General features: G+C 38.9%; 2 protein-coding genes and 1 non-coding gene across 6 annotated transcripts; 1 reads left to right on the plus strand and 2 right to left on the minus strand.

Moving 5' to 3' along the window:
- Positions 1–264: 264 nt before the first annotated feature.
- TRNAM-CAU lies at positions 265–349 on the minus strand. Its single transcript is given in 2 exon segments — positions 265–300; positions 312–349. It is a non-coding gene; the product is annotated as a tRNA-Met (tRNA).
- A 3,589-nt stretch (positions 350–3,938) lies between these two features.
- On the plus strand, positions 3,939–9,377 carry LOC122658641 (uncharacterized protein At1g01500-like). Of its 3 annotated transcripts, none has more exons than XM_043853681.1 (3): positions 3,939–4,164; positions 5,097–5,906; positions 8,938–9,377. In XM_043853681.1, exons 2-3 carry the CDS (start codon positions 5,199–5,201, stop codon positions 9,163–9,165), a joined length of 936 nt encoding a protein of 311 aa, XP_043709616.1. In that variant the 5' UTR covers positions 3,939–4,164; positions 5,097–5,198; the 3' UTR covers positions 9,166–9,377. The 3 variants fall into 3 exon arrangements, with proteins under 3 accessions (XP_043709616.1, XP_043709618.1, XP_043709617.1); XM_043853683.1 differs by lacking the exon at positions 3,939–4,164 and adding an exon at positions 4,300–4,490; XM_043853682.1 differs by lacking the exon at positions 3,939–4,164 and adding an exon at positions 4,546–4,677.
- A 491-nt stretch (positions 9,378–9,868) lies between these two features.
- Positions 9,869–21,955, minus strand: LOC122658643 (phosphatidylinositol transfer protein 3-like). 2 transcript variants are annotated; one of them, XM_043853685.1, is made up of 6 exons: positions 21,932–21,955; positions 16,631–16,728; positions 16,019–16,195; positions 13,250–13,348; positions 12,889–13,134; positions 9,869–10,162 (listed from the first exon to the last, which is right to left on the minus strand). In XM_043853685.1, the coding sequence occupies exons 2-6, from the start codon at positions 16,691–16,693 to the stop codon at positions 9,878–9,880; spliced, it is 870 nt and encodes a 289-aa protein (XP_043709620.1). In that variant the 5' UTR covers positions 16,694–16,728; positions 21,932–21,955; the 3' UTR covers positions 9,869–9,877. The 2 variants fall into 2 exon arrangements, with proteins under 2 accessions (XP_043709620.1, XP_043709619.1); XM_043853684.1 differs by having other exon boundaries at positions 16,631–16,733; positions 21,931–21,947.
- Positions 21,956–22,318: the final 363 nt, after the last annotated feature.

Raw genomic sequence — 22,318 nt, forward strand, 5'->3', positions numbered from 1 at the left:
CTGACCAGTCTCAAGGTTTCACAAACTACACTAACCATCCCTACTTTACAAAACCTGTTACTCAAAGCCCCTTCTGTTAGTCAGTTATTGTTAGTTGCTTAAATCAGATGAGAATAAAACCTTAAATGGTAAGTCTACCCTTGATGATGGAGTGAACTTACCAAATTAACCTTAGAGCATCAAAACCCTTGTTAGAGGGTTGTGCACTTCATCACCCAAACCCTGAGTTTCCAAGAATTAACAAAAAAATAGAAAAAAAATTAATGGGGTGAGAGAGGCTCGAACTCTCGACCTCAGGATCACTCAGAAGCTATGAGACCTACGCGCTAGCCAACTGCGCCACCACCCCATATGTTATAAAACATCCAATTGTTTATTCTGACCTGATTGTACACCCGCCAAAAAGAGAGGGCCCTAGTTTGGTTTCTTTCCAGTTTCCCACCGAACAACGACTCGCAGTCGCAGACGAAAAAGACTGGGAAAGCCCTTCATGGTCTCCAGTGCTGTGAGACTGACATTAGTTGACTCTATAAGGGGGGGGTGTAGACTGTTGTGGAGAGACTAGAAAATTGTTTAGTTTGCAGAGAGGAGGAAGACGATGGCTCAATCAATTACTGTCGATGAGAAGCTCGGATACAGCATTCTGTAAGCTTTTCTTATTTGGTTTCCTCTTTAGTTTCTTACTCAACCAGGATTGAAGTGAAGTGCGTAGATTTGTATTGTACTGATCTAAGGCAAACATTTCATTTCTAGGGGAGACCCAAAAATTTAAGCATTTTTGACAACTACAGTTTTACTTCTAAATGATTGATAGAGCTTCTTAGTATAATAACTTAGCTTGTATCTTCATCAGAAACAGAGGGCAAAATGTACATTACTACGATCTAGTTCTTTATTTAATGATAATAATTGGACCAAGATTACTACAAAATGTACATTACTGCAATTCGTTTTCTTTGGAAGCCCTATAATGGACTCCAGTGGGGTTTTCATTTGGAGGTTTTATGGAGGGAATTGTAATGACTAATGAAATCTCCGAGTAATTGTTTTACAGGGAATTGTTCCCCTTTTCATACCGGTTCCACCCGAGCAACAAATTGGGAGGTAAATTTTCATCTTTTTTTGGGTGGGAACTCCATTGTTGCATTTCTGGAAACAAATTGAGAGCAAGGATTAATCCTTTTTGGAAACTCCATTTCCCCCCTTTTCATAATCCGTTTCCTCAATTCATTAATATTTGTTTTGTTCTCTATATCGTCAAACTTCTATTGATGGATCACCCAACCTAATTCAAGTTTTAGTTTCTAATAAGAAATTGCAAAAGCAGAGTGCTGTTACTTACTTATCATGAAAATGGTCAAGTAAGGTCTTCCATATGGATGCACCCACCCTGTGCACCTTATCAAGTTAATTAGGTTTTGATTTCATTGTTTGAAGCGATAGGCTGTGACGGGTGATTGTAGATGAGGATCATGCGTTGTGTGTCATGGAAGTGAATGATTTTTCCAAATCATTTCTTTCCGTGTCATGAAAACCTTGATGATATTTATTTTTCTTGTAGATTCAGGGAGGCATTTATAGTAGTAATCTGAAATATTTATTTTTTTTGACCTTCAAGATTGGATTCAATCAATTTATTATCTATCCCCAAAATAATACTTTGAACTTGTGGTATACAAAATAATCCAAACTGTTATTGCTGTGTTCTTAATCATTACTTTAGCAAGAGGGCTATGAGTTTGAGGTTTGTTTGTACAGGAAACAAGAATAAGGAAGGAGGCATGCATGATGTGAGAGAAAGGGATGCCAAACCATCGATTATACCTTGGAACTTACCACTGGGCTATCTTAAATTTGTTGTTTGGAAAGTTTAATTTTCTCTCAAATACTGCTCTATTTACATGATCATAGAGAATGTACTTTTGTTAGATGCTTCTTCTGCTCTTTTTTTTAAAAAAAAAAATTTTCTGGTAAGCTTCTTGTGCTCTTTAATATGGTTGTTACGCAAAATAATATGCTTGCTACCTGACATGTTTCACTACATATATGACGTACTTGACGTGATTGTAATTTAATACTGGTTAGAATTTTGAAATCAATGTTTAGCAGATAACAACAATATTATAGAATTTGTTGGATTATGGTTATTTGCATTTTTTTTATTCATTCTTTCTCTTTTTAAGGTTAGAAACTTAGAAAAAAATGATTAAACACTTGAAATGACATTTCCATAATTAAACTTGGAAAGTTATAATGATATTCTATCAGTTGCATACCTACCAAGCAGTGATTCTGTTCTGAATGTACTCCGAAATCAATTCCTTCCAGTAAAAAGTTTATCAATTGATTATTTTACCCTAAAAAATCATGGAATGGAATTAGGAAGAAAAAAAAAAAAAACCACCTGGAATCAAAGAAGGATTTGAATTGAGAGGGAAATTGTTATCAATTAGGCCCTTAATTGATCTAAAGCATCCTTCAGTCTCAGATACAGATACCCACCGATCTGTGAGTGTGATCCTACTACTACTATTGATATTTATGATTATGAGGACGGGCTTGTTGAGGGCTGGCTGCGGCCGTTTTTGTTGGTAATGGTAGCATGTTTAAAGGTTTCAAACTTTCGAATCCACCTCTGAATACTATCCACCACAACTTCAGAGATTACTTGTACCGAATGGAATCCTTTCCTCTTCTTATATCCATCACTCGCTCTCCATTGAAACCTGCATTTTAGAGGAGGGATACAGCGTGCTGTTTTTCAAACCAAGACAAGGAAAAGACGATAGAGGACTAGCCGACATGGATCCTCTTCAATTCCTCTTTAACCACCCATCCATCCACACGGAGGACTTGGACACGCATCCACGTCATAATTTGAACTGAGACATGTTGATATCTTAAACGATAATTTATACGTCATCCGCTGATTTTTAAACGAAATTCAAATCACTCTTGGTTTTTTAAAATATTCATCCGGCCCTTTCTACATTAACCGTGTTAATCTGCTGTTAGTCAGTTATTGATGTGAAATGATTATTTTATCCTTTAGTAAGACATTAGAATTAAATTTACAATACTATCTTTCAAAATCTATGTTTGGATGTTAAAGATAGTTAAGGATTTAAATTTATTTAACTGACTGACATCATCACTTAAAAGCATAAAAATAATGGTAAGGATTAATTTATCATATTAAGTTCTAATATGAGGTGATTTGGATATTTTAAACCAATTTTGAAAATCAGAGGGTGACGTGTAATTTACTCTATCTTAAAATTAAAACCTTCTTCCTTATAAAATACAACACTTCCACGTACTTACATCCTCAATTTGCCAAGTGGCATACTTCCACGTACTTACATCTCCAATTTGCCAAGTGGCATGGCTTGAACGCGTCAGCAACATTATAGGCGAGTTCTGTTCTCATTTATTAATAACAGAGGAGCAGAATCGCGGCTCCCAGCAACGACTTCTTTCTTGTTCCTCTTCTACCATTTTCTCCTTTACTGTATCTTAATTTGTTAATTCAAAAATGGGGAGAAGCAGGTACTTTACTGTTCCTTGTTACACAGAGAGAGGGGAATCATCATCATCATCATCATCATGGAGGAAGAGAAAAGAGCCTCTTTCGATTTCTATCTAATGTGCGCCTACTTCAAGATACAGGATCTTATCCTGCGCATTTCTCCTCCACCCCAAATGCAAAAGCTTGGACGTCCCTTTCAAGACATTCACCTCGTGAACGTCAATTCTGAATTCTGTTTACCGGATAAGATCCCTTATGCGAGTCAGATCAGATTTCACAGATTCTTCAATCTCCACTCTCTGTGTCTATGTGTGTGTCCTCTTCATAGGATATTATAATATACCCTTAGCCTTAGGCCTATCCATCTCTCCTTCAACTTCACGGAAAATAAAAGGAGATGAAAGCCCGCCTCTTCTAGATCTCTCTCTCTCTCTCAAGGGTCTGTACATGAGATTTGAGTCCACGGGCACACTCTCTTTTTGATTGATATTCATTGCTTGGTCACAATTGCTCCAAGATCACTAACCCTGCCTCCTGCGTTACGAAAGCGATTCGATAACTCACTTGGTCCTAGAATTCGATTCTTTGGCTGCAAAATACGAAGAGCGAGAGTTGGTCAATGGAAGATGTTTGTGGTAAGCGTTTTTTTTAAATAAATTATAGATTGGTATTGAATAAATGCTTCTGGTTTTGTATGTTCGACGTGAATCGCAATGAAAAACACAGGAAGAGCCAGAGAGAGATTGAAAGAGAAAGGGCGCGTTTTGTCTGCTTCCGCGAGACGTGCTACCGTCCCCGGCGGCGGCAATTTGTTCGAATATGCGGTTTTCTTTTTGTCCTTTTTCTATATTATATTTTGCGAACCACCACTCTTTTTCTTTTCCCGGACAGCTTATTGAGGGTGATATAAGTTGGATTTATTCTTGTTTAGCATTGAAACAGAACCACAAATCGATAAAAAGTAAGCTTTTTCCTTCTTCCTTTCTGAGCTCGTTGGAGGTGCTGCTTGGTTTCTTTAACTCGACGAAGATTAATGCAATTTTTTTTTCCTTTTCCTTTTCATTTATCAACGATTTTTCTTTGCTCTCTCCGTCTCTGTAATTAGGTTGGGTGTCGACTTTTCGTCGTTTGGAACAGAGACCATTAAGGTGCTTTCTTGTTCTTTGGGCTCTCTCTTCCCCTCCCCCCTCTTATTTAGTCTCCTTTCTGTTTATCTGAACTCTGTTTCATTCGTTTTCAGCATCATTTGTAGCTCAAAAAATACTTCTTCTGTTAATCTTTGCTTCCCCCGTGGGTTGCAACCCTTTTGAATTGGGATCCCTCTTCTTTCTCTTTTCTTTATTTGTGAGTACTTGCACTTTGCTTGGTAATGAATTTGTGAGCACTAGTGTTCCATTGATTTATGTTCGTTCCATTTTCATGGGGCAGCCTTCATCTTATTCTGCTGGTGTTGTGTTGATATAGCTCGAGCTCCTGTTTTTGCATTTTAATTCCATATTGAGATGTCTGAAATGATCTTTAAATTAATTTCTATGGACTCTTTAAATGTTTTCTTTGGTGACTGCAGGTTTCCTCTGCACTTCTAATTGTTTCTTAGGTGGTTATTTCCAAGTAAGAATCCCTATGCATGTGGAAAGATATCAGTGACGAGGACTAAAACTCCAAGGCCATGGATTGCTCTTATGAGACACTGAACGGGGATGAATCCGCCGAACCTGGGCGCAAGATCATCAGACAGCCTCCATACCAAGCCTGCAGCAAGCTATTATCTCCTTGGTTTGATCTAAGGGTCTTCTATGTGAGGATCAGCAATTGTGAGGTTGACAATTCGACCCCCGAGCATCTCACACTCAATCATATCCCGCTGAACCCAGATACCCTCCTTGAAGTTAACGGTGTGAGAAGTGGCATCTACACAGAAGGTGTCTCCTCCCTACTTAGAAGGGATCGAGTTGATAAGAATTCTGAGGAAGTCACATTTGTGAGCACAGATAGTATAAGGATGACTGGGAGTGTGAAATTTGATGTTTATGATAAAGACGATCTCATAATCTCTGGGGTCTTGGAGATGTCAAATGGCAATGGCTTTAATGGAGAATCAAAAAACCATAGCAAGCGATGGAGCATGAATTGTGAATCATATGTAGTTGCAGGCACAGGTTTCTTGAAAGGAAAGCAACACATGGGTCCTGAATTACCTTTGCCAACTATTGAGGTTTATGTGGCTGGTTGTTTCTCTGGCACTCCAATCATCTTAACAAAAACTCTGCAGCTTTGCCTTCGAAAGAAGCATGCTAGGAAGGGTACGTTGGATTCAATCCCAGAGTATGAGACAACTGAGTGCAAAAAAGATGATCCTTCTGAACTCGACTACCAGGTACTTGCTAAGCAACCCCAAATATTTGTCATTTAGATTCATTTTTGGTTTTATTTCTCCTTTCTTTATCGCATTGTTAGGTACTTCCCTTTTTCTGCCTGGTTGCCTTAGAAGTTGGGTAAAAAAAATTTTTTTTTTTTTTGGGGGGAGGGGGTGTTTGTTTCAGATATCGAGTTGGGGATGGTTTAGTTGAAGATGGGATTCTCTTTGGTTTCCCTGAAATTTGAAAGGAAGTTGAGTGAAGTCATTTTAAAATATTTTGTTGGGTAGGAAGTGAGTGAAATGCTAGATTGGATGCTCGACCAAAAATCTGATATTAAGTTAGAAGGTGTTAGAAAATGTTCGTTGGAAAAACACTTCTCAGGCCTCTATGCTGCGTTTGGTATGCATTCTAAGCCGATAATGCGTAAGATTATATAAACAACTGTTTATATCATCTCAGAATGCATACCAAACACAGGTCTAGATTCAAAGATACTGTGTTCTAGTGGAAGATGATTTTCTTTTGCCAATTCTTCCAGCAATCAGAGACGAGCTGCATTCTTTATTGTCTGAGTTGAGGATAGTGTGCTCCTATCTTTAATGCGTAAGATTATATAAACAACTGTTTATATCATCTCAGAATGCATACCAAACACAGGTCTAGATTCAAAGATACTGTGTTCTAGTGGAAGATGATTTTCTTTTGCCAATTCTTCCAGCAATCAGAGACGAGCTGCATTCTTTATTGTCTGAGTTGAGGATAGTGTGCTCCTATCTTTTAGTTGGGTCTGGTTCACACAACCAATTGCCGTAAATGCTTGTCAAAAAGCATCTGTGGGTTGAAAAAAATACTTCAGGCAACCATACTTATGCTTAATCAACTTCTTGTTATGAATATCAGAAGCCTCTCTCTTGGGATGTGTATCTGTTTCTTGCCAGAGATTGATGTTTTAGGATATTATACATCCCACATTCTTCTAGATTGAGTAGTATTGCCACAGGTGGTGGCCGTGAAATATTATCACGGTGTAATCAGCCTTTCATTGTACACACTTTTTAGGGGAAAAGATGCTACACTGCCCTTGTACAGATTCCTTTATACCCTTCTCACATAATAAACAATGGGGCACACACTGATTCTCCTATTCTGATCATGAGGACGCCATATGGATGATACCATTTTGCAATCCTTCATTGGTGTAGCATGCAAATCCTTCCTACACTGCCCTTGTAGGAAACACTCCCTCTACTTTATATGTTATGTTTTAGGTAAATATATAAAATTAAAAGGAAGTGCACGACGCCCCAGAGTGCGAAAGAATCCGCACGCCCTCTCACATAATGACCCATGGGGCCACACTTACACTTTCTCTTCTCAATAAATATGCGGACCTCCTATTGGACGATTTGTCTCCCTTGCCCTCTCATTGGTGGGGTTTCCCATTTTGGCATCGTGGTAAACCTCTGCTCATCAATAAATATTTATCCTCTTTGCTAAAAGAAAAGAGCAATCTTATCTTACGGATTGGCCAGGGTCAGAAGAGTTATGGGTAAGGCACATATTTTTAAGTTATGGATAGTGCAAATTTACCTTTTCCTCCTGTTACATCATGCTTATATGGATTGGCCAGGGTCAGAAGGGGTATGGGAAGCGCACATATTTTTAAGTTATGGATAGTGCAAATTTACCCTTTCCCCCTGTGACATCATGCTTATATGATCTTCTACTTAGAAGTGTAGAAATCAGACATTACTGTCATACTCATATTGAGTTACGCTGCTTTTCCTTTTCTTTTAGTTTTGAATCCCTGCCTTTGATCCATTTGTAATTAGTCTCAGTTATTTCATTCATTTCATACATGCATACATAAATCTGGGTGTTTGAAAAGTAGTATACACCTATACTCTTGGAAGAAGTCATCAAAAAAGGATGAGGGATTCACTTTGTTTTTGGGACGAGTTCCTCCACTTTGAAGGACTTCTATGAAGAAATGTTGGGTATTTGAGAGATACCTCCAATTACTCTTTTGAGCCTTCTACTCTTCTTTTAGTGGCTTTTAGATCATCTCTGTTCTTTCGTATTCTCCATGTGAGTACTGCCAAACTCCAAGCATGTTGAAAGAAAAATTCAGAAAAGGTTAAAAATGAGCTGGCTTTTTTTTTTTTTTTTTTTTGTCCCTGTCCCCTTGCTACTATGGTGATTACAATATATGGTTCAGACCAGTCATTATATCCACGCACTCTGTGGCTCAAAGTCTTCTCCAAAATACTTCTCACCTATGGTTGCTAGCCTCTTTTGTGCATACTGCTTATTCTCATTTTTCTCCCACCCCCCCCCCCCCCTTCTAATAAATGTGGATATATTAGAATCAAACAAATAAGTCCCATCTCTTATAATGGCAGAGTTCTTGAAAGAAGACTTCTTCCACACTCGTGTTCCATTAGACATGACAGTCATCAGAGTTTTCATCTCTAAAGTCCTGAATTCCTGGGTGGTCTGATGCTCAATCCTCACTTCTTGAGGTGCTCCATTCTGGTTTACATCTCCTTGATACCATTCCTGTTGAATTTTGGTCATGGGGTAGAATTTAATAACTAAATCCGGTAGACGTCAGTAACCTTGAAAAGTTAGCGAACCTACATTCAGACTGAGTTGCTAAAAAATGATGAAAATATTGATTTATATATTTTTAGGCTAATCTTGTTGTGTTTATAACTTAATATTCTTTTACCTTACTAGTTCCTAGATCCATTTTCACATTAACCAGGGCTTGCTATTTTGACAATTTAAATCAAACTCCATTATCCATAGTTGAACTTCAAGGTGTTGATTTAGTTGTTCCTATAGGCAATTGTACCTCTACCTTGAACTATGGGATTGTCCATATTACTAATCTTAACACCTCTCTCTCTCTCTCTCTCTCAAGCTAAGGGCAGAACCAGTAGCTTGAACCTGCTAATTTTTCAGTTTAAGAATTGACATAAATCAGTAACAGAACTTGCTTTTGACTTCCATCTTACTCCCCATTTCCTTTCCGGTTGTTTGCAGATGGCGGAATACCATTACAGACCAGAAAGCTTGGAAGATTATAACTTTCTGTACTCGGGGGAAGAATACATAGAAAATGATGAAGGTGAACTCTCATGGTTCAATGCTGGTGTGAGGGTAGGTGTTGGGATTGGGCTTGGCATTTGTCTTGGACTTGGAATAGGAGTAGGTGTGCTGATCCGCACATACCAAGCAACCACCAGAAACTTCAAAAGGCGGCTTGTGTAAACCACGCTCAATTTGTTCATTCAATTTTATTCTACTCCCCCCCACCCCCTCCCCCAAAAAAAAAAAAATTTCCAAGAATCTAACTTAATTACGTTCGTTCCTGTCTTCCTGACATGTATCCCCACTTTGAAGTGGTTACTAATAAGTACCTGATACAGTCCTTTGTCGCTTTGTATGCCTTTGTGAAATTATGTATCTATTAAACAAGGCTATTATGACAATGACGAAATTTTGAACTGGAAAAGTGAAGAAAGAGATTGCGGTCGTAGATTACAAAGCAGGTTGCTCCTACTGATCTCACTATGATCATACAGGAACTGTTATTAGCTTCATCACTGGTCAGCGACTCCCAAAGTTTTTAGTGCAACCTGGGAGGAAAGAAAAGAGGAGTTTAGCGCTGCATAGTAATAATCGCTGGCGCATCATTCTGGTAAATGGTGTTCTGATGCGCAGAAAATGAGATACATGTGGATTTGGAAATGTTATCTCTGTTTCTCTTATTATTGGCACATGCTGCAGCACAACTGGCATATAAGCATTAAGAAGTTAACTTTGTCAAGTTCAAGTAGCTACTACTGTTTTCATGGGGGTAACAAATAAAATGGTGGATAAAGTCGTCCCCAACAATTAGTAAAGATCAGTTCCAATGAGTGTAATCCCAATTAACTCATCCATTCTTGGTGGTCCTTCCAAGTCTGCTTTATACATAATGTTATAGCTGCACTGATTCTGGAGCCAACTCTGCCCCTAGACACCCATTGTTGATGTGGTTAAGTTTATTGTCTATTCCCCAGAGAGCAGCAGTTTTTACATCATCTTGGGCCATCAATCTTGAGAATTCTTCATGGTCGTATTGCAATTTAACTTCCCCACCAAATTCTGCTGGAAGGTTATCCACATCGAAATATGATTTCATGAGTTCCACGCTTTCATTGTTCTTGGGATAGACGAATTTCACCTTCTGAAATGTTTTTGGATCCAAGAAGTACTTTACAACCTGCATGGACAGAAGAAATCCCACAGCATTTAAACTACAAATTGGATATTCTATGTAGGTGCAACGCAGTTGAGAGTCCAATATATTATAAACATAATCTGAACAGAAAGACTTGCATGCAGTGCAAAGACAATGAGTAAATCAATTAAGTTGCTAGAATACAGGATACATTCATTATTGACTTTAGTTGTTAATTATGGAGAGAGAGAGAGAGAGAGAGAGCAACATATGAACACATAGCAGAGGCAATTTCCAAGACAACTCATGATACAAATTTACAGGGTTATTGTTGAGGGAATAGGATAGAGAGTGTCAATTTGGGCCCCACTGTTTATTATGTGAGAAGGGTATAGAGGAAGCTGTACAAACGCAGCATAGAAATCTTTTCCCCTAAGGTTATATTATACTTAGAGGGAGATTTTCTTATTGACACTCTTTAAGGTGTCAAATAAACCGTCACCTTACTTCTTGCCCTTTTAGTATAACAATTTTTTCCCAATGAGGGTAAATCTCTTATCATTTCACATGTGTACTCGAAAATGTGCAAGACAATGATACTTTTGATAATGACATAATGACAAGTCACTTTCAAATTATTTTGAAGACCTTTCTTTACACCGGACTTAATAAACTTTGGGCAATCAATAGGAGGTGTAAAGTTCTACATACAGTACCTATCCAAAAGATTCCAGACTGACTGCAGGGAGGGGCAAAAGAATTGTTTGGAACGCTGACTGGCTAAAGCCCGAATGATCCAATGTCCACTCCATATTGAGAACATGGTTACCTGAATGGTGAGTAGCTTGTATTCCCTACCTGAAACTAATTTGCATGACTAGTAAGAATTCACACACTTGCTAAACCATGGAATATGAACTCTTAACAGAGAAAGGATTTTTCCTACGGTCTATGACTCTGGGAGTCCATCTGAAAGCTCTTAAATTAAAAAACCCTAAACTAAGAGAAGTGGTGAATCCGTGAGTCATCTTTTTGTCCATTGTGCACTAGCTAGAGCCATCTGGGCTCACTTTGTGACCCTATTTACCTAAAGTTGGAACCCTCTTCAAGGGGTGTGTGATCTCATGGACTTTTGGCAATTAATCTCTTTTGCCAAAAGGGGAAAGGTTATGTGGTGGTTTGTGTTTTTAGTTACCACTTGCTGTGGGAGAGAACCACCAACCAAGTGATTCAGATCACTATTGAAACATTCTGTGGTATTATCGGTAGACTATAGCCTCGGGTGAGCCCGATTCTGACTTGTTGAACTAAATAAAATTTATGAGACATTTGGAGTTGGAGTCGCCAACAGTTTTGCATGACAACATCAGCACGCTTGGAATCCACCTCCTCCTAACATGATCAAACTCAATGCAGACAGTAGTTCCCTAGGCAATCCAGGACCGGCTTGTATTGGAGGTGTTTTAGGGATTATGATGGAGTTCTTTTGTATGGAGATTTCTATGCAGCAGAGATAGATGCAGGTTATTGTTGAAGGTCACTTTAAGCTCATGACTGGTTGACTCCAAGCAAATTCGGGAGGGCCATGGAGATGTTTGCATCTAATCCAGAAGGCTCACTATTTAGGTCTTCACAACAATGTACTTTCATGTGGACAACTCCATCTACAAATTCATTGACTAATGAGTTGGCTAATGGTGGGGTTTCTGAGGTTTGTTTGTATTGGGCCCTTGCTCCCTTCTATGGTTCTCAGCGTTCTGTGGATGCTTAGTTTCTACTACTTGTGGTTGTTTCTCTGTTGTTGTTGTGTCCAATTTGTGTAACTTCTCTTCATTTAGCAGTTAAATCTTGGTTATCAAAAATATTTATAGTATAAAGGACGTACCCAGTGCACGAGGCTCCTGCCACTGCGGGAATCTGGGGAGGGTCATAATGTACGCAACCTTACCCCTGCTTTCTCAAAGAGGCTGTTTCCAAAATTTTACTGTATTAAAGACCCATAAAAAAATTGTAGTTTCTATACCAACACTGTAGGCTACTTACCTACATTTGGCCAACACCCAGAGTGAGATCATTTAACTTTGAACTCCATAGCATTTCTATGCAAAAGGTGATAATCGGATTTACATTGTAGTTTCTATACCAACAATGTAGGCTACTTTAAGGAGACTTTTTTTTTTTTTTTTTTTAAAATCATTTTAGGTTTCTATAAAATGAAACCATTTCTTTTTAAGGGTTTTAATTAGCCAGATCTAGGTGACAAATGGAAACAAGTACATTTTTATGAAGACCACATGCATGGAAAGAGTTCATTTCACATGCAAATTGATAATAGAGTTAGGCACCATTTGCTAGATATGAAATGAAGTAAAATAATAAATTTCGAGATCAAGAGAAGTTAAATAAAATGTAAGAAATTGAAGAAGAAACTACCAATTGACGTGTTTGTTTGGAAGTAAGGTTGAAGAAAACATGTGGGTCCACAAGATAGAAAAGGTAAGAGGTTAAAAATATTTGCAATGATGTTTTGGTAGAAAGTGAAGTAAAATTTAGTTATGATATTGAATATGCTTTTTATTTAGTCACACAATTACAAATTAATTAGAAAATATCCATTTTGTTATTGTTTTCATTTTACTTCACTTCTAACCAAATGGGGCCTTATTATTCAGTTTAAGAATGAAGAAATATGGATATCTTTAAGTGGTTTTCAAAATATCCATTCAGCAAGGAAGCAAGAGGCACTCAGGGAAGAGTTGAGTTCAAACCTTCCAAAATGCTTCAAAGATTCTTGGGGGATTGTACAGAAATGCTAGAGCAAGCCTCTCAGGGTAGTGGTTCTGTAAAACATTGGCAGTCTCTCGGGCAGTTTTTATGGGCACACTGTTGGCCAATGACCAGCCGGTGAAGTCTATTAACCATGACATCTGTTCTTGATCATCAGGAAGATTAAGGATAGCATTCTCCAGCAGGTACACTAGATGCCTGATCTGGTTATCGTGTGATTTTGTGTTCTGCCAAAAGTACAAAAGGGAAAAGAAGGTCATGACAATTGGTTAATTTCCAAAACAGAACAAACTGCACTCACTTCATCAAAGATAATCCAATTGCACCAAGAGAGAGAGAAACCTGCATTCCTGGTCGCAATATAAGAACTGTCCTCCCAAACCGATCATGAAAATTTGCCCTGTATAATTTTCCGGTCTCACCCTCAATTGCTACTTCATGCTGATAAAAAAATAGTATGCAGAATAAGTGCAATATTTCATTAAATGAATAAGTCAAAACAAATTCTCATACAGAACCCATCAGCAGAATATCAAATGCTACCACAAGAAACATGCACGTGGAGTTGGAGACACCTAGAAAGGAGTAGACCTACCATTTTAATAAGTCCCATTCATGAGCTCTACAAGACAAAACAAACAGGGGAGGTGAATTTGGCCATCCTTCCGTAAAACGGATCTCTAGAGGATGGACCTTCGGGAGAAAAAGGGTTGAACACAATATTGACCTAGATAAGGGCTCAGGGACAGTTTTGGACCTCTAGATGGCAAAGATGGATTCCATTGTGCATCTCATTTGCTCAGTTTCCACCAAGACAAGATCTGCAAAAGGCCTCTCCAAGCTAAGAATATATAGACAAAATTGGCGTCACAATTGCTCACCAGCCAGTTCAATGGGGATATTCTCAAATCTATCGCAAGATTGGCCCCTCATGGTTCTTCTCTTTGTGTCCCTCAAAGGAGCCCCTTTTCGCTCTGCTCTTCTTGGAGGCACAGCTTGACTTTAATTTTGAAGCTTGTTCAATGATGAATATTGAGGCAACAATTATAAACATTGTTTCCAGGAATAACTCTCTAAAGTAATTATTGCATTATAAGGCCCCTGCTGGTAACTCTAATCAATCAAGATTCCGATGTCTCATTCAAGCTTATTCTCTACAGCTTCCAGGTGATTAAACAGAACTGCAAATTCTCTCATCAGATTAAACAGAACTGCACTCTTGCATCTCGTCTGGGTGGAACTATAGGGTCTGGTCTAAATACAACCATGCTTTCTCCGCTCGTTAGATCTAGGCCACAAACCACATACAAGGATGGAGCAGTCAGATCTGTTCTGACTTCTGATTGATACCTAACCGGAATAGTCTAATCAGCCAATCCTAGCCAAAACTAACTCAAATCAGCCAAAGCCAAACCTGAAGTTCTTGCACTTAAATGGCCCCATCACCGTGGATGCTCGTTCTAGCTTTGGATCTTCCATATATATCCGGCTACTTGTGCCGGTGGTTACGGAACCAAGTGTTGGGATGCTACTGGATGTGCTGCTACTACTACCCGCATACGCTGCTGACTAAGGAGGTGGGACTGGCTAAGCAACTGGCTCCGCTCTAGCTTCCCTCATTAATTGACCAATTATGCATTTTCCACCATGGAGGTATGGGGGAATAACCACAAAGTGGACCCATCTCCACAAGTGACCACTTGTTGACCGCTATACATGTGTCCAAACACTATAACCAATGCACATAATGATTTCCTCCATTCCACAATATGTGATGTGCATTGCACAACATCGTAGAGACCTTAGCAAAACAGAGTTCCACAATGCCCTAATGCAATGTAAATAATGAGTTCCAAAGACAAGGAACAAAAATTTTGTTAAAAAAAAATAGAAAAAGAGATGTATTCAAATAGAAAACAGCATCTTAGAACTAATTCCCTCCCCCCTGCCCCCAAGGAAAAGATATTATAATCAAACAAAGAAGCGGAACCAAAATCCTAAGGCACTAGGCGGGCTCGTCTGGAGAGGTCATCTAGGCGTCCCACCTAATTCTGCCACCTAGAAGGGTGATGTGGCAGTCCTGACCATTTGATTTCCCGGGAATGGTCTAGATTAGCCATGTGTCAAATTTCAGAATCAAATACCCTCCCATGTATGTCCATGGATCCCTATATTTGCCAGCCTTCCATGTTTTGGCATGCACCTCTACATAGTCCTGAAATTTTTCAACACTTGTTTTTCCACTTGGCCAGCGCTGGTTGTGCTCTGATACTTGACATGTGAGCAATGGACCCTGGGGTTGACCTGCCCACAAAATTACAGCCCATCTGACCTGCCATGTGGCATGACCAGGGCTCCAACTCCATCTCTAAATGTATTTATGCAGTACTTGTAAAGTCTCCCCACCACACGAAACCATGGAGATATCATACTCCATACAAGCTAATGAATGAACTCAATCACTAATCTGTTGTACTATAAGATGTTGTTTAAATGAAATAATGTTCTTAAAAAGGGCTGGGCCTTGAACTGTTTGGGTTCAGTGGTTTGACATGGTCCAACTTCTGTGAGAACAAACATTAATGAGTCATGCTATAGACTACCAAGAACAATTAAACAATTAAGAAAGTAGACAAGGAAAGAAAAAGTCAAGGACCACAAAAAAAGGCTTTCAAGTGGCCCTTTAGGACCACGCCGCCTTAATTGTGCAATGTTTACAGATGATGCAGCAGTTCTGACCGTTGGACAGAGAGGATCCGGTCTAGATTAGCCACGTGCCAAATTTCATACTTAATATTCAATAAAAAATAAACCCATGCAGTGGCATGCATCCCAATGTATTTCCATGCACCTCTACGGTACTCAGACCACTATTGTGCAATTTCCCAAAGTCCTGAATTTTGCAAAGCTCTATTCTGCCACTTGGCAAACTCCAGTAGGGCTGAAATTTGACCAGTGAGTATGGGACCTTGGGTCTACCTACCTACAAAAATTGGCCCCATCCAACCAGTCACGTGGCATATATTTGGCCTGCACAGGAAGCAGTTCCTAGGTGCATCCAAGAACCAAGAGTTCTTTTCAAAAAACATAGGGGCAAGGACTGATCTTTACCCAGCGGATTTCCTCAGGCTTATAGGATGATCTCCACTTCAGAGTTTCTTCCAACATTTTCTTTGACTTGTCAATATTCCAATTCCGAGCCTCCAAATATCTCCTTAGACATGCATCAATACAGTACTGTAAACTACGCCCTGATAGTGGTCCAATAGCGGTCCTTAGTTCGTTGATCTGTTGACAATAAGGATAAGGTAGCATTATACAGTGTTGATATTCTATCTGCAAAAAAATTCAGATGCAAAATTTTCTTTTATATAAGGAATAAAACAAGGTTTTGAAAGGTTCGACTGGTCCCAAACTGTCTCAGTCACCATTAGAAAAATACCACTGAAGTGAGGTATATGTAGAACATGTTTCATTATCATGTTGATGATAGATAGGCTGTTTCTTAAGGCTTGAAGGCCAATTGATGGACAGTCTTATATTCATTGATAGTGTATGAGGATCATAGAAGAATCCCCAGAACAATGAGGATGTAAGCAGTGACCCTCTTAGGGTTTTATTCATAGAAGGATAATGTATTCTTCTTAACTCAGTCCCTACAATTAGGAATCCAAATAATATACAGTCCGTGCTTTTATCTTTTATATCTGAACTTCTGATTACCTTCACACCCTGCTGCACAGAATCATTCTCCTCAGAGTTATGAGAAGGCCTTCTCCGAAACATGGTGACTACTTTCTCAATCTGCTGTGTTGTCTGTCCTGTAACAATGGTTCCATACTACCATTAAATATTCATTATCAGAAGACAAGAAATTACTTAGAAAGAAACTAAAACACAATAGATGAACAAATACAGGTCTTAAAGCACCTATTAATCCAAGTTGATGATCTGAATAAAATAATGTAGTATGTTATATAAGTACATAATCCTATCTATGTAGTTTATTCCTGACTAAACAAACACATTTCACACGGTTTATGTTTGTTATCCTGTAAAAGTCCACCTGCAGGCTGCAGTGAATGTAATTTGTGTCGAATATGAAATCATCTTAAGTAGCAAGTAACCCAACTCTAGAAACTTTAGTCTACCTAATCAAAGGAACTACCTCAGTCACTAAAACTCATGATGATGCTAAAGAGCTGCATGCCCAAGCATCAGCTAGAAATTGTTATAGTTGTAGTGATGGTGCTGTTTAGTAACTGTGGTGACAGTTAACTATTCATGGTGATGTTTATCATGTGTTGTGTTGTTTAAGTTGTTAAATTAAGTAGTCATGGAGGGGTCTTTTCATTGTTTCAGTTGCAATCAACAATGACTCGTATGAGTCACTAATGATATAATACACTGCCTAGTTCTCTCTTCTTTCTTCTCTTGTCCTTTCTTCTCTATATCTCTTTCTCTTATTCTCTTGTCCTTTCTTCTCTATATCTCTTTCTCTTATTCTCTTCTCCTTTCTTCTTCATCCCGCTATACGCAGGTACTGTTCTAACCTGTTTTGATATTGCGCCATAGTATCAGAGCAGGTATGATCAGTACTTGTAAACCTTACTTCTCTGTTTTGGGAGTTCCTTTAGGACTTCTCTTCTTTTTGTTTACAGCAACCCCTGCTGCATTGTTGCTATTAAACCCCCTACTTGAAGGAACATGAAGAACTAGGGTTTCGTGTTCTGATTGACTGCTGCTGAATACATGCACTGCTTGCTGGAATTTTACTGCCATTCTTCTGGTTTTTTGCCCAATTCGAATTAGGGTTTCTGCACAAGAGGTTTTTTTTTTTTAATCTCTGCGTGGGTGTTGTTTCTTATGTGGTTGATGATTGATATAGCTGCTGCTGTTCTGTTCTCTTCTCATGGAGATCATATATTAGCCTGTGACTATCATATTGACATTAGATTTTCTTTTCTTGGTCATCAGATCAGATTTTTGCAATTTCTTGACAAACCCGAATTTTGAAAAGGGTTTTTTCAACAAGTCATCTTTCTGTCACCAGATTTCTATGCAACTTTGGGATTATTTTCTCTGTATCCATGAGAGTATTCATCATAAAAATTCAGGGCAATCAAAGCCCTCTAATCCCTTACGATTTCAGGGGTTCCTGTTCTCTGTACAGAGAGAAATCTTTCTCCCTGCAGTTGACTTCCCTTTGTGTAAAGGCTGTAGATGGTGTCTGGTGGCCTCCCTAATATTATCTGTGATTGATATTACTTGGTGGTGTTAGTCTGGAGACTGGAATTCTATTTAATTGCAATTAGTTGGTTTCTTCTATGTGTGCTGAAGTTATATCTGATAAATTACAATGGGTGATTCCAAACCTTCTGTGGACTCCGTCAATGTTCAAAATCACCTCTATTAAGTTGAATGGTGCCTCAAATTATATACTATGGGCACATGCTGTCGAAGTATATATAATGCTGAAGACAAACTGGATTATTTGACTTCTTCCCCACCTTTTTCAACTGATACGAAGTATAAAGACTAAATGTATGAGAATCATACATTGCTCGCATGGTTGTGGAACAGCATGGAACCATCAGTGGCTACTACTGTCATGTTCCACACTACTGCTAAACATGTCTGAGATGACTTGAGGGAGAGCTACTAGTAAGACAAGAATTTGTCATGAGTATATGACTTGTATGAGAATATTTTTTCTTTCAAGAAAAATGGCAAATCAGTAGGTGAATAATATAGTGCCCTTAGGCTACAAGGAAAGAATTAAATGTTTATCAACCTATCTCTATTGATCTTGAAATATTGAAATCGAAGCGTGCATACTTCCAAGTTGCCAATTTTCTCTCTGGTTTAGATCCTAAGTTTCAGCCTGTGAAAAGTCAGTTGCTTACAAGAGAAAAGGTGCCTTCAATGAATGAAGCCTTCTGTCGCATTCAACGTGTTGTCTCTCCTTCCCTGGCCATTTGCCAAATCTGAATTTTATTCTTTAACCAAGGATAGCTCTGCATATGTTACTGGCAGTAGTGGTTGTGGACATGGCTCAAATGTTCCTAGTCATGGTCAAGGTTCAAGAGGAGGGAGAGGACATGGTGCTAATGGTCAAAGGGACAGAAGTAATCCACCTTTACAGTTTACACCAGTGTTGTCATTGTGGTAAGCCCAATCACACTATTGATAAATGTTAGGCAAAGTATGGTAAACCTTAGTGGCAACAATGATTGGCCAATTCAATAGTAACTGATGGGTGTTCTGACATGGTGTCGTCTTCTCCTATATGCTGTTACAGCACTACTTCCCCACTACTTTCTATTTTCTCTTAGCTTCTAAATTCTGGTATACTTGCTTCTGTTCAGCCTTACTACTACTACAGTACTTTGTTTCTATTTTGAATTTACTTGCTATATTAATCTGCAGAGGCCTAGAAAAGGCCTATGATAGAGTCTCCAGAGAGCTCATTTGGCATGTTCTAGGGAAGAGAAGGAGCTCCAGTAACTATGTGGATATAAGTAAGGATATGTATGAGGGCGTGGTGACAAGTGTCAGAACTGCAGAGGGCCAAAGCAGTAAATTCCCTATTACAATTGAGTTACACCAAGGATCATCTCTAAGCCCTTATTTGTTTGCACTCATCATGGATGATTTCACTAGACACATCCAAGATGAGGTCCCTTGGTGTATGCTTTTCGCTGATGATATTGTTTTGATAGATGAGACAGTGGAAGGGATTAATGCAAAGTTGGAGTTATGGAGATCAAGCTTGGAATCACGAGGTTTTAAGTTAAGCAGAACAAAGACAGAATATATGATGTGTAACTTCAATCAAACCAGGAGAGGTGATGAAGTGGTGAAACTTGAGGAGCAAGAGTTACCACAAAGCGACTGCTTTAGATACCAGCGATCAACCACTAACAAAGAGGGTAATATAGAGGATGATGTTTCCTACAGAATTAAAGTAGGATGGCTGAAGTGGAGAGGTGCTTCGGGAGTGTTATGTGACAAATGCATGCCTGTTAAGCTTAAGGGGAAATTCTACAGGTAAGTTATAAGACTGACCATGACTTATGGGGCGAAATGTTGGGCAGTTAAGAAGATTAATATAGATAAGATGAGTGTAGCGGAGATGAGGGTGTTGAGAAGGATGTGTGGCAAGACCAAAAGAGATAGAATAAGGAATGATTGTATTAGAACCGAACTGGGAGTTGCACAAATCCAGGAGAAGCTCTGTGAGAGCCGCTTGAGGTGGTATGGTCATATACAATGGATATCTATGGATGCACCAGTAAGGAAGAGTGACCAGATTCAGTTTGATGGAGCTAAAAGAGGTAGGGGCAGGCCTAAATTGACTATTGGAGAAGTGGTAAGAAAGGATATGCATGTGGTAGGGCTCGATCCTAGTATGACCGCAGATAGAGTTGTTTGGAGGACAAAGACCCGTGTAGCCGACCCCTTGTAGGGGAATGTTCCTGGGATACTGCTTTGACTCTTGCTTGGACTTCTCCCTTTACTTATTTTCTTTTTTACTTCCTTATACTCCTCTTACTTCTTTTTACTTCTCTTATTCTATTACTGTCATAGCCTCTATAGGATCCATGTAGCCGACCCCATTTAGTTGGGATAAGGTTATGGTTGTTGTTGGTTGTTGTTATTGATCTAGTTGTTGTTTTCCATGAAGTTACTAAATCTGAGTACTATTTCAGTAAGTTACTAATTTCATTCCCTGCTGTTTATTCGGAATCTGACCCTTGGATTAGCCTCCCACTTGGCTGGAGTACTCCTTACAATATCTAGCCTACTCTACCAAGCTTTGGGTGCCATTGTATTATCCTTACTCAGGTTGCAGAACATCTTTTTATTTAAGTACTACTTGACCTACGATTCTAGATCATGTGTTGGTTTCTAATCCCTAACTCTTAGATGATTGGAGAGCCATTAGGGTGTTGAGGCATTAAGCTGGTAAGATTTTTGTTTTGAGGTCTTGGGGTGCTAAAGAGTATTAGCTGGTCAAACTTCGGTAGCTAGCCATAGCCATATGCATTTGTAGTTTAAAATCTCCTCGGCACATGTAATAGGGGAATGGTCAACTTGATAAATGATGGAGTCAATAGGAGATGCAAGCTACTCCTCCCCCAACTCCGCCAAAAAAAAAAGAACGAAATCAAGAATTCATAAAAAGGACAAACACCTACAAGAGGATATATCAGTTTCCTCACATCAAAACAGGCTGCCCCTTTCTGACTGGAAATCAAAGATCTCAGTGCACTATATTTTGCATTGGCCACCAATGAACAAGGACGTTCTTGAATCAACTTAGCACAAGAGCAGCAAAACCATATACACAGACTAAAAACCAGTACAGGAGAAAATTTAGATGCTTATGACAACAACCATCACTGTATCCATCTAACCGTATCATTAAACAATTTGCAATCCATGATACCGCAGAACACCCTTCAGTAGTCTCATTGCAGCAATTACGATTAGACTCCTAAAACTGATATTACTACTAAAGAGTTATAGGAAAGTTCGTCAAGAACCTCCCAGCGGGAAACAAAGTGATAGCCAATTAGACCAGAACAAGTAATCAAATAGAGTCAAACAGGAGACAATCGATGATCAAGCAAAAATATTTTCCAGAACACAGAAAACCAATGATTTAAGAACCAACAATGAGCTTCAGAAAGTAAATTACGCCAACAAAAACTAACCAAACAAACAAATTAGGAAAACAAAATGGGACAAGATCCGCATGAACGTAAAACCAGAACTAGCTCATAGATAAATATCTGGACATGACTTATAGACTACGACGACGAATACAATGATAATTAAACTTTGAAATAGGGAAAACGAAAAAAAAAATAAAAAAATCCACAGATTTCCTAAGCAATTGGCAGTTCAGAGTGAGGAAGTAATTAAACAGTCAAAACGAACGAATGATTTTATCCATTTTTTTTCTGATCCATACATACAGAGTGACAGAAACACAGAGCGATTATAGACATACATTACCTTGAGAGGCAGAAGAGAATGTCAGACAGGAGGTGAGCTCCGCAGGCCTTTTTTTTTTTTCCAATGGTTTAGGGCAGAAATGAGTCAAATGACAGACTGATCTTTACGTTTTTGTTCTCTTCAGTTCCCACTCACGAGAATTTCTTTTCATTAGTCTCACTGGTCTGATCTGAATATCTGATGACTCATGACCCAGCAACGCAAGGACGAAAGGGTGAGAGAACGAACTATATGCCCTTTTTCTTTTCTTTTCTTTTCTTTTCTTTTCTTTCTCCTTTAATAATAGTCCGCTTACTTAGTAGGCTGTGCGGTGCGGTGCGGTGCGATCCGGCCGGATGTCCGTTCTTTTAGACTCAAAAGTCAAAACTCGCGATTTGGTTGGCAATG

The sequence above is a fragment of the Telopea speciosissima genome, chromosome 4 (assembly GCF_018873765.1).
Source record: "Telopea speciosissima isolate NSW1024214 ecotype Mountain lineage chromosome 4, Tspe_v1, whole genome shotgun sequence".
NCBI classification, from domain to species: Eukaryota; Viridiplantae; Streptophyta; class Magnoliopsida; order Proteales; family Proteaceae; genus Telopea; species Telopea speciosissima.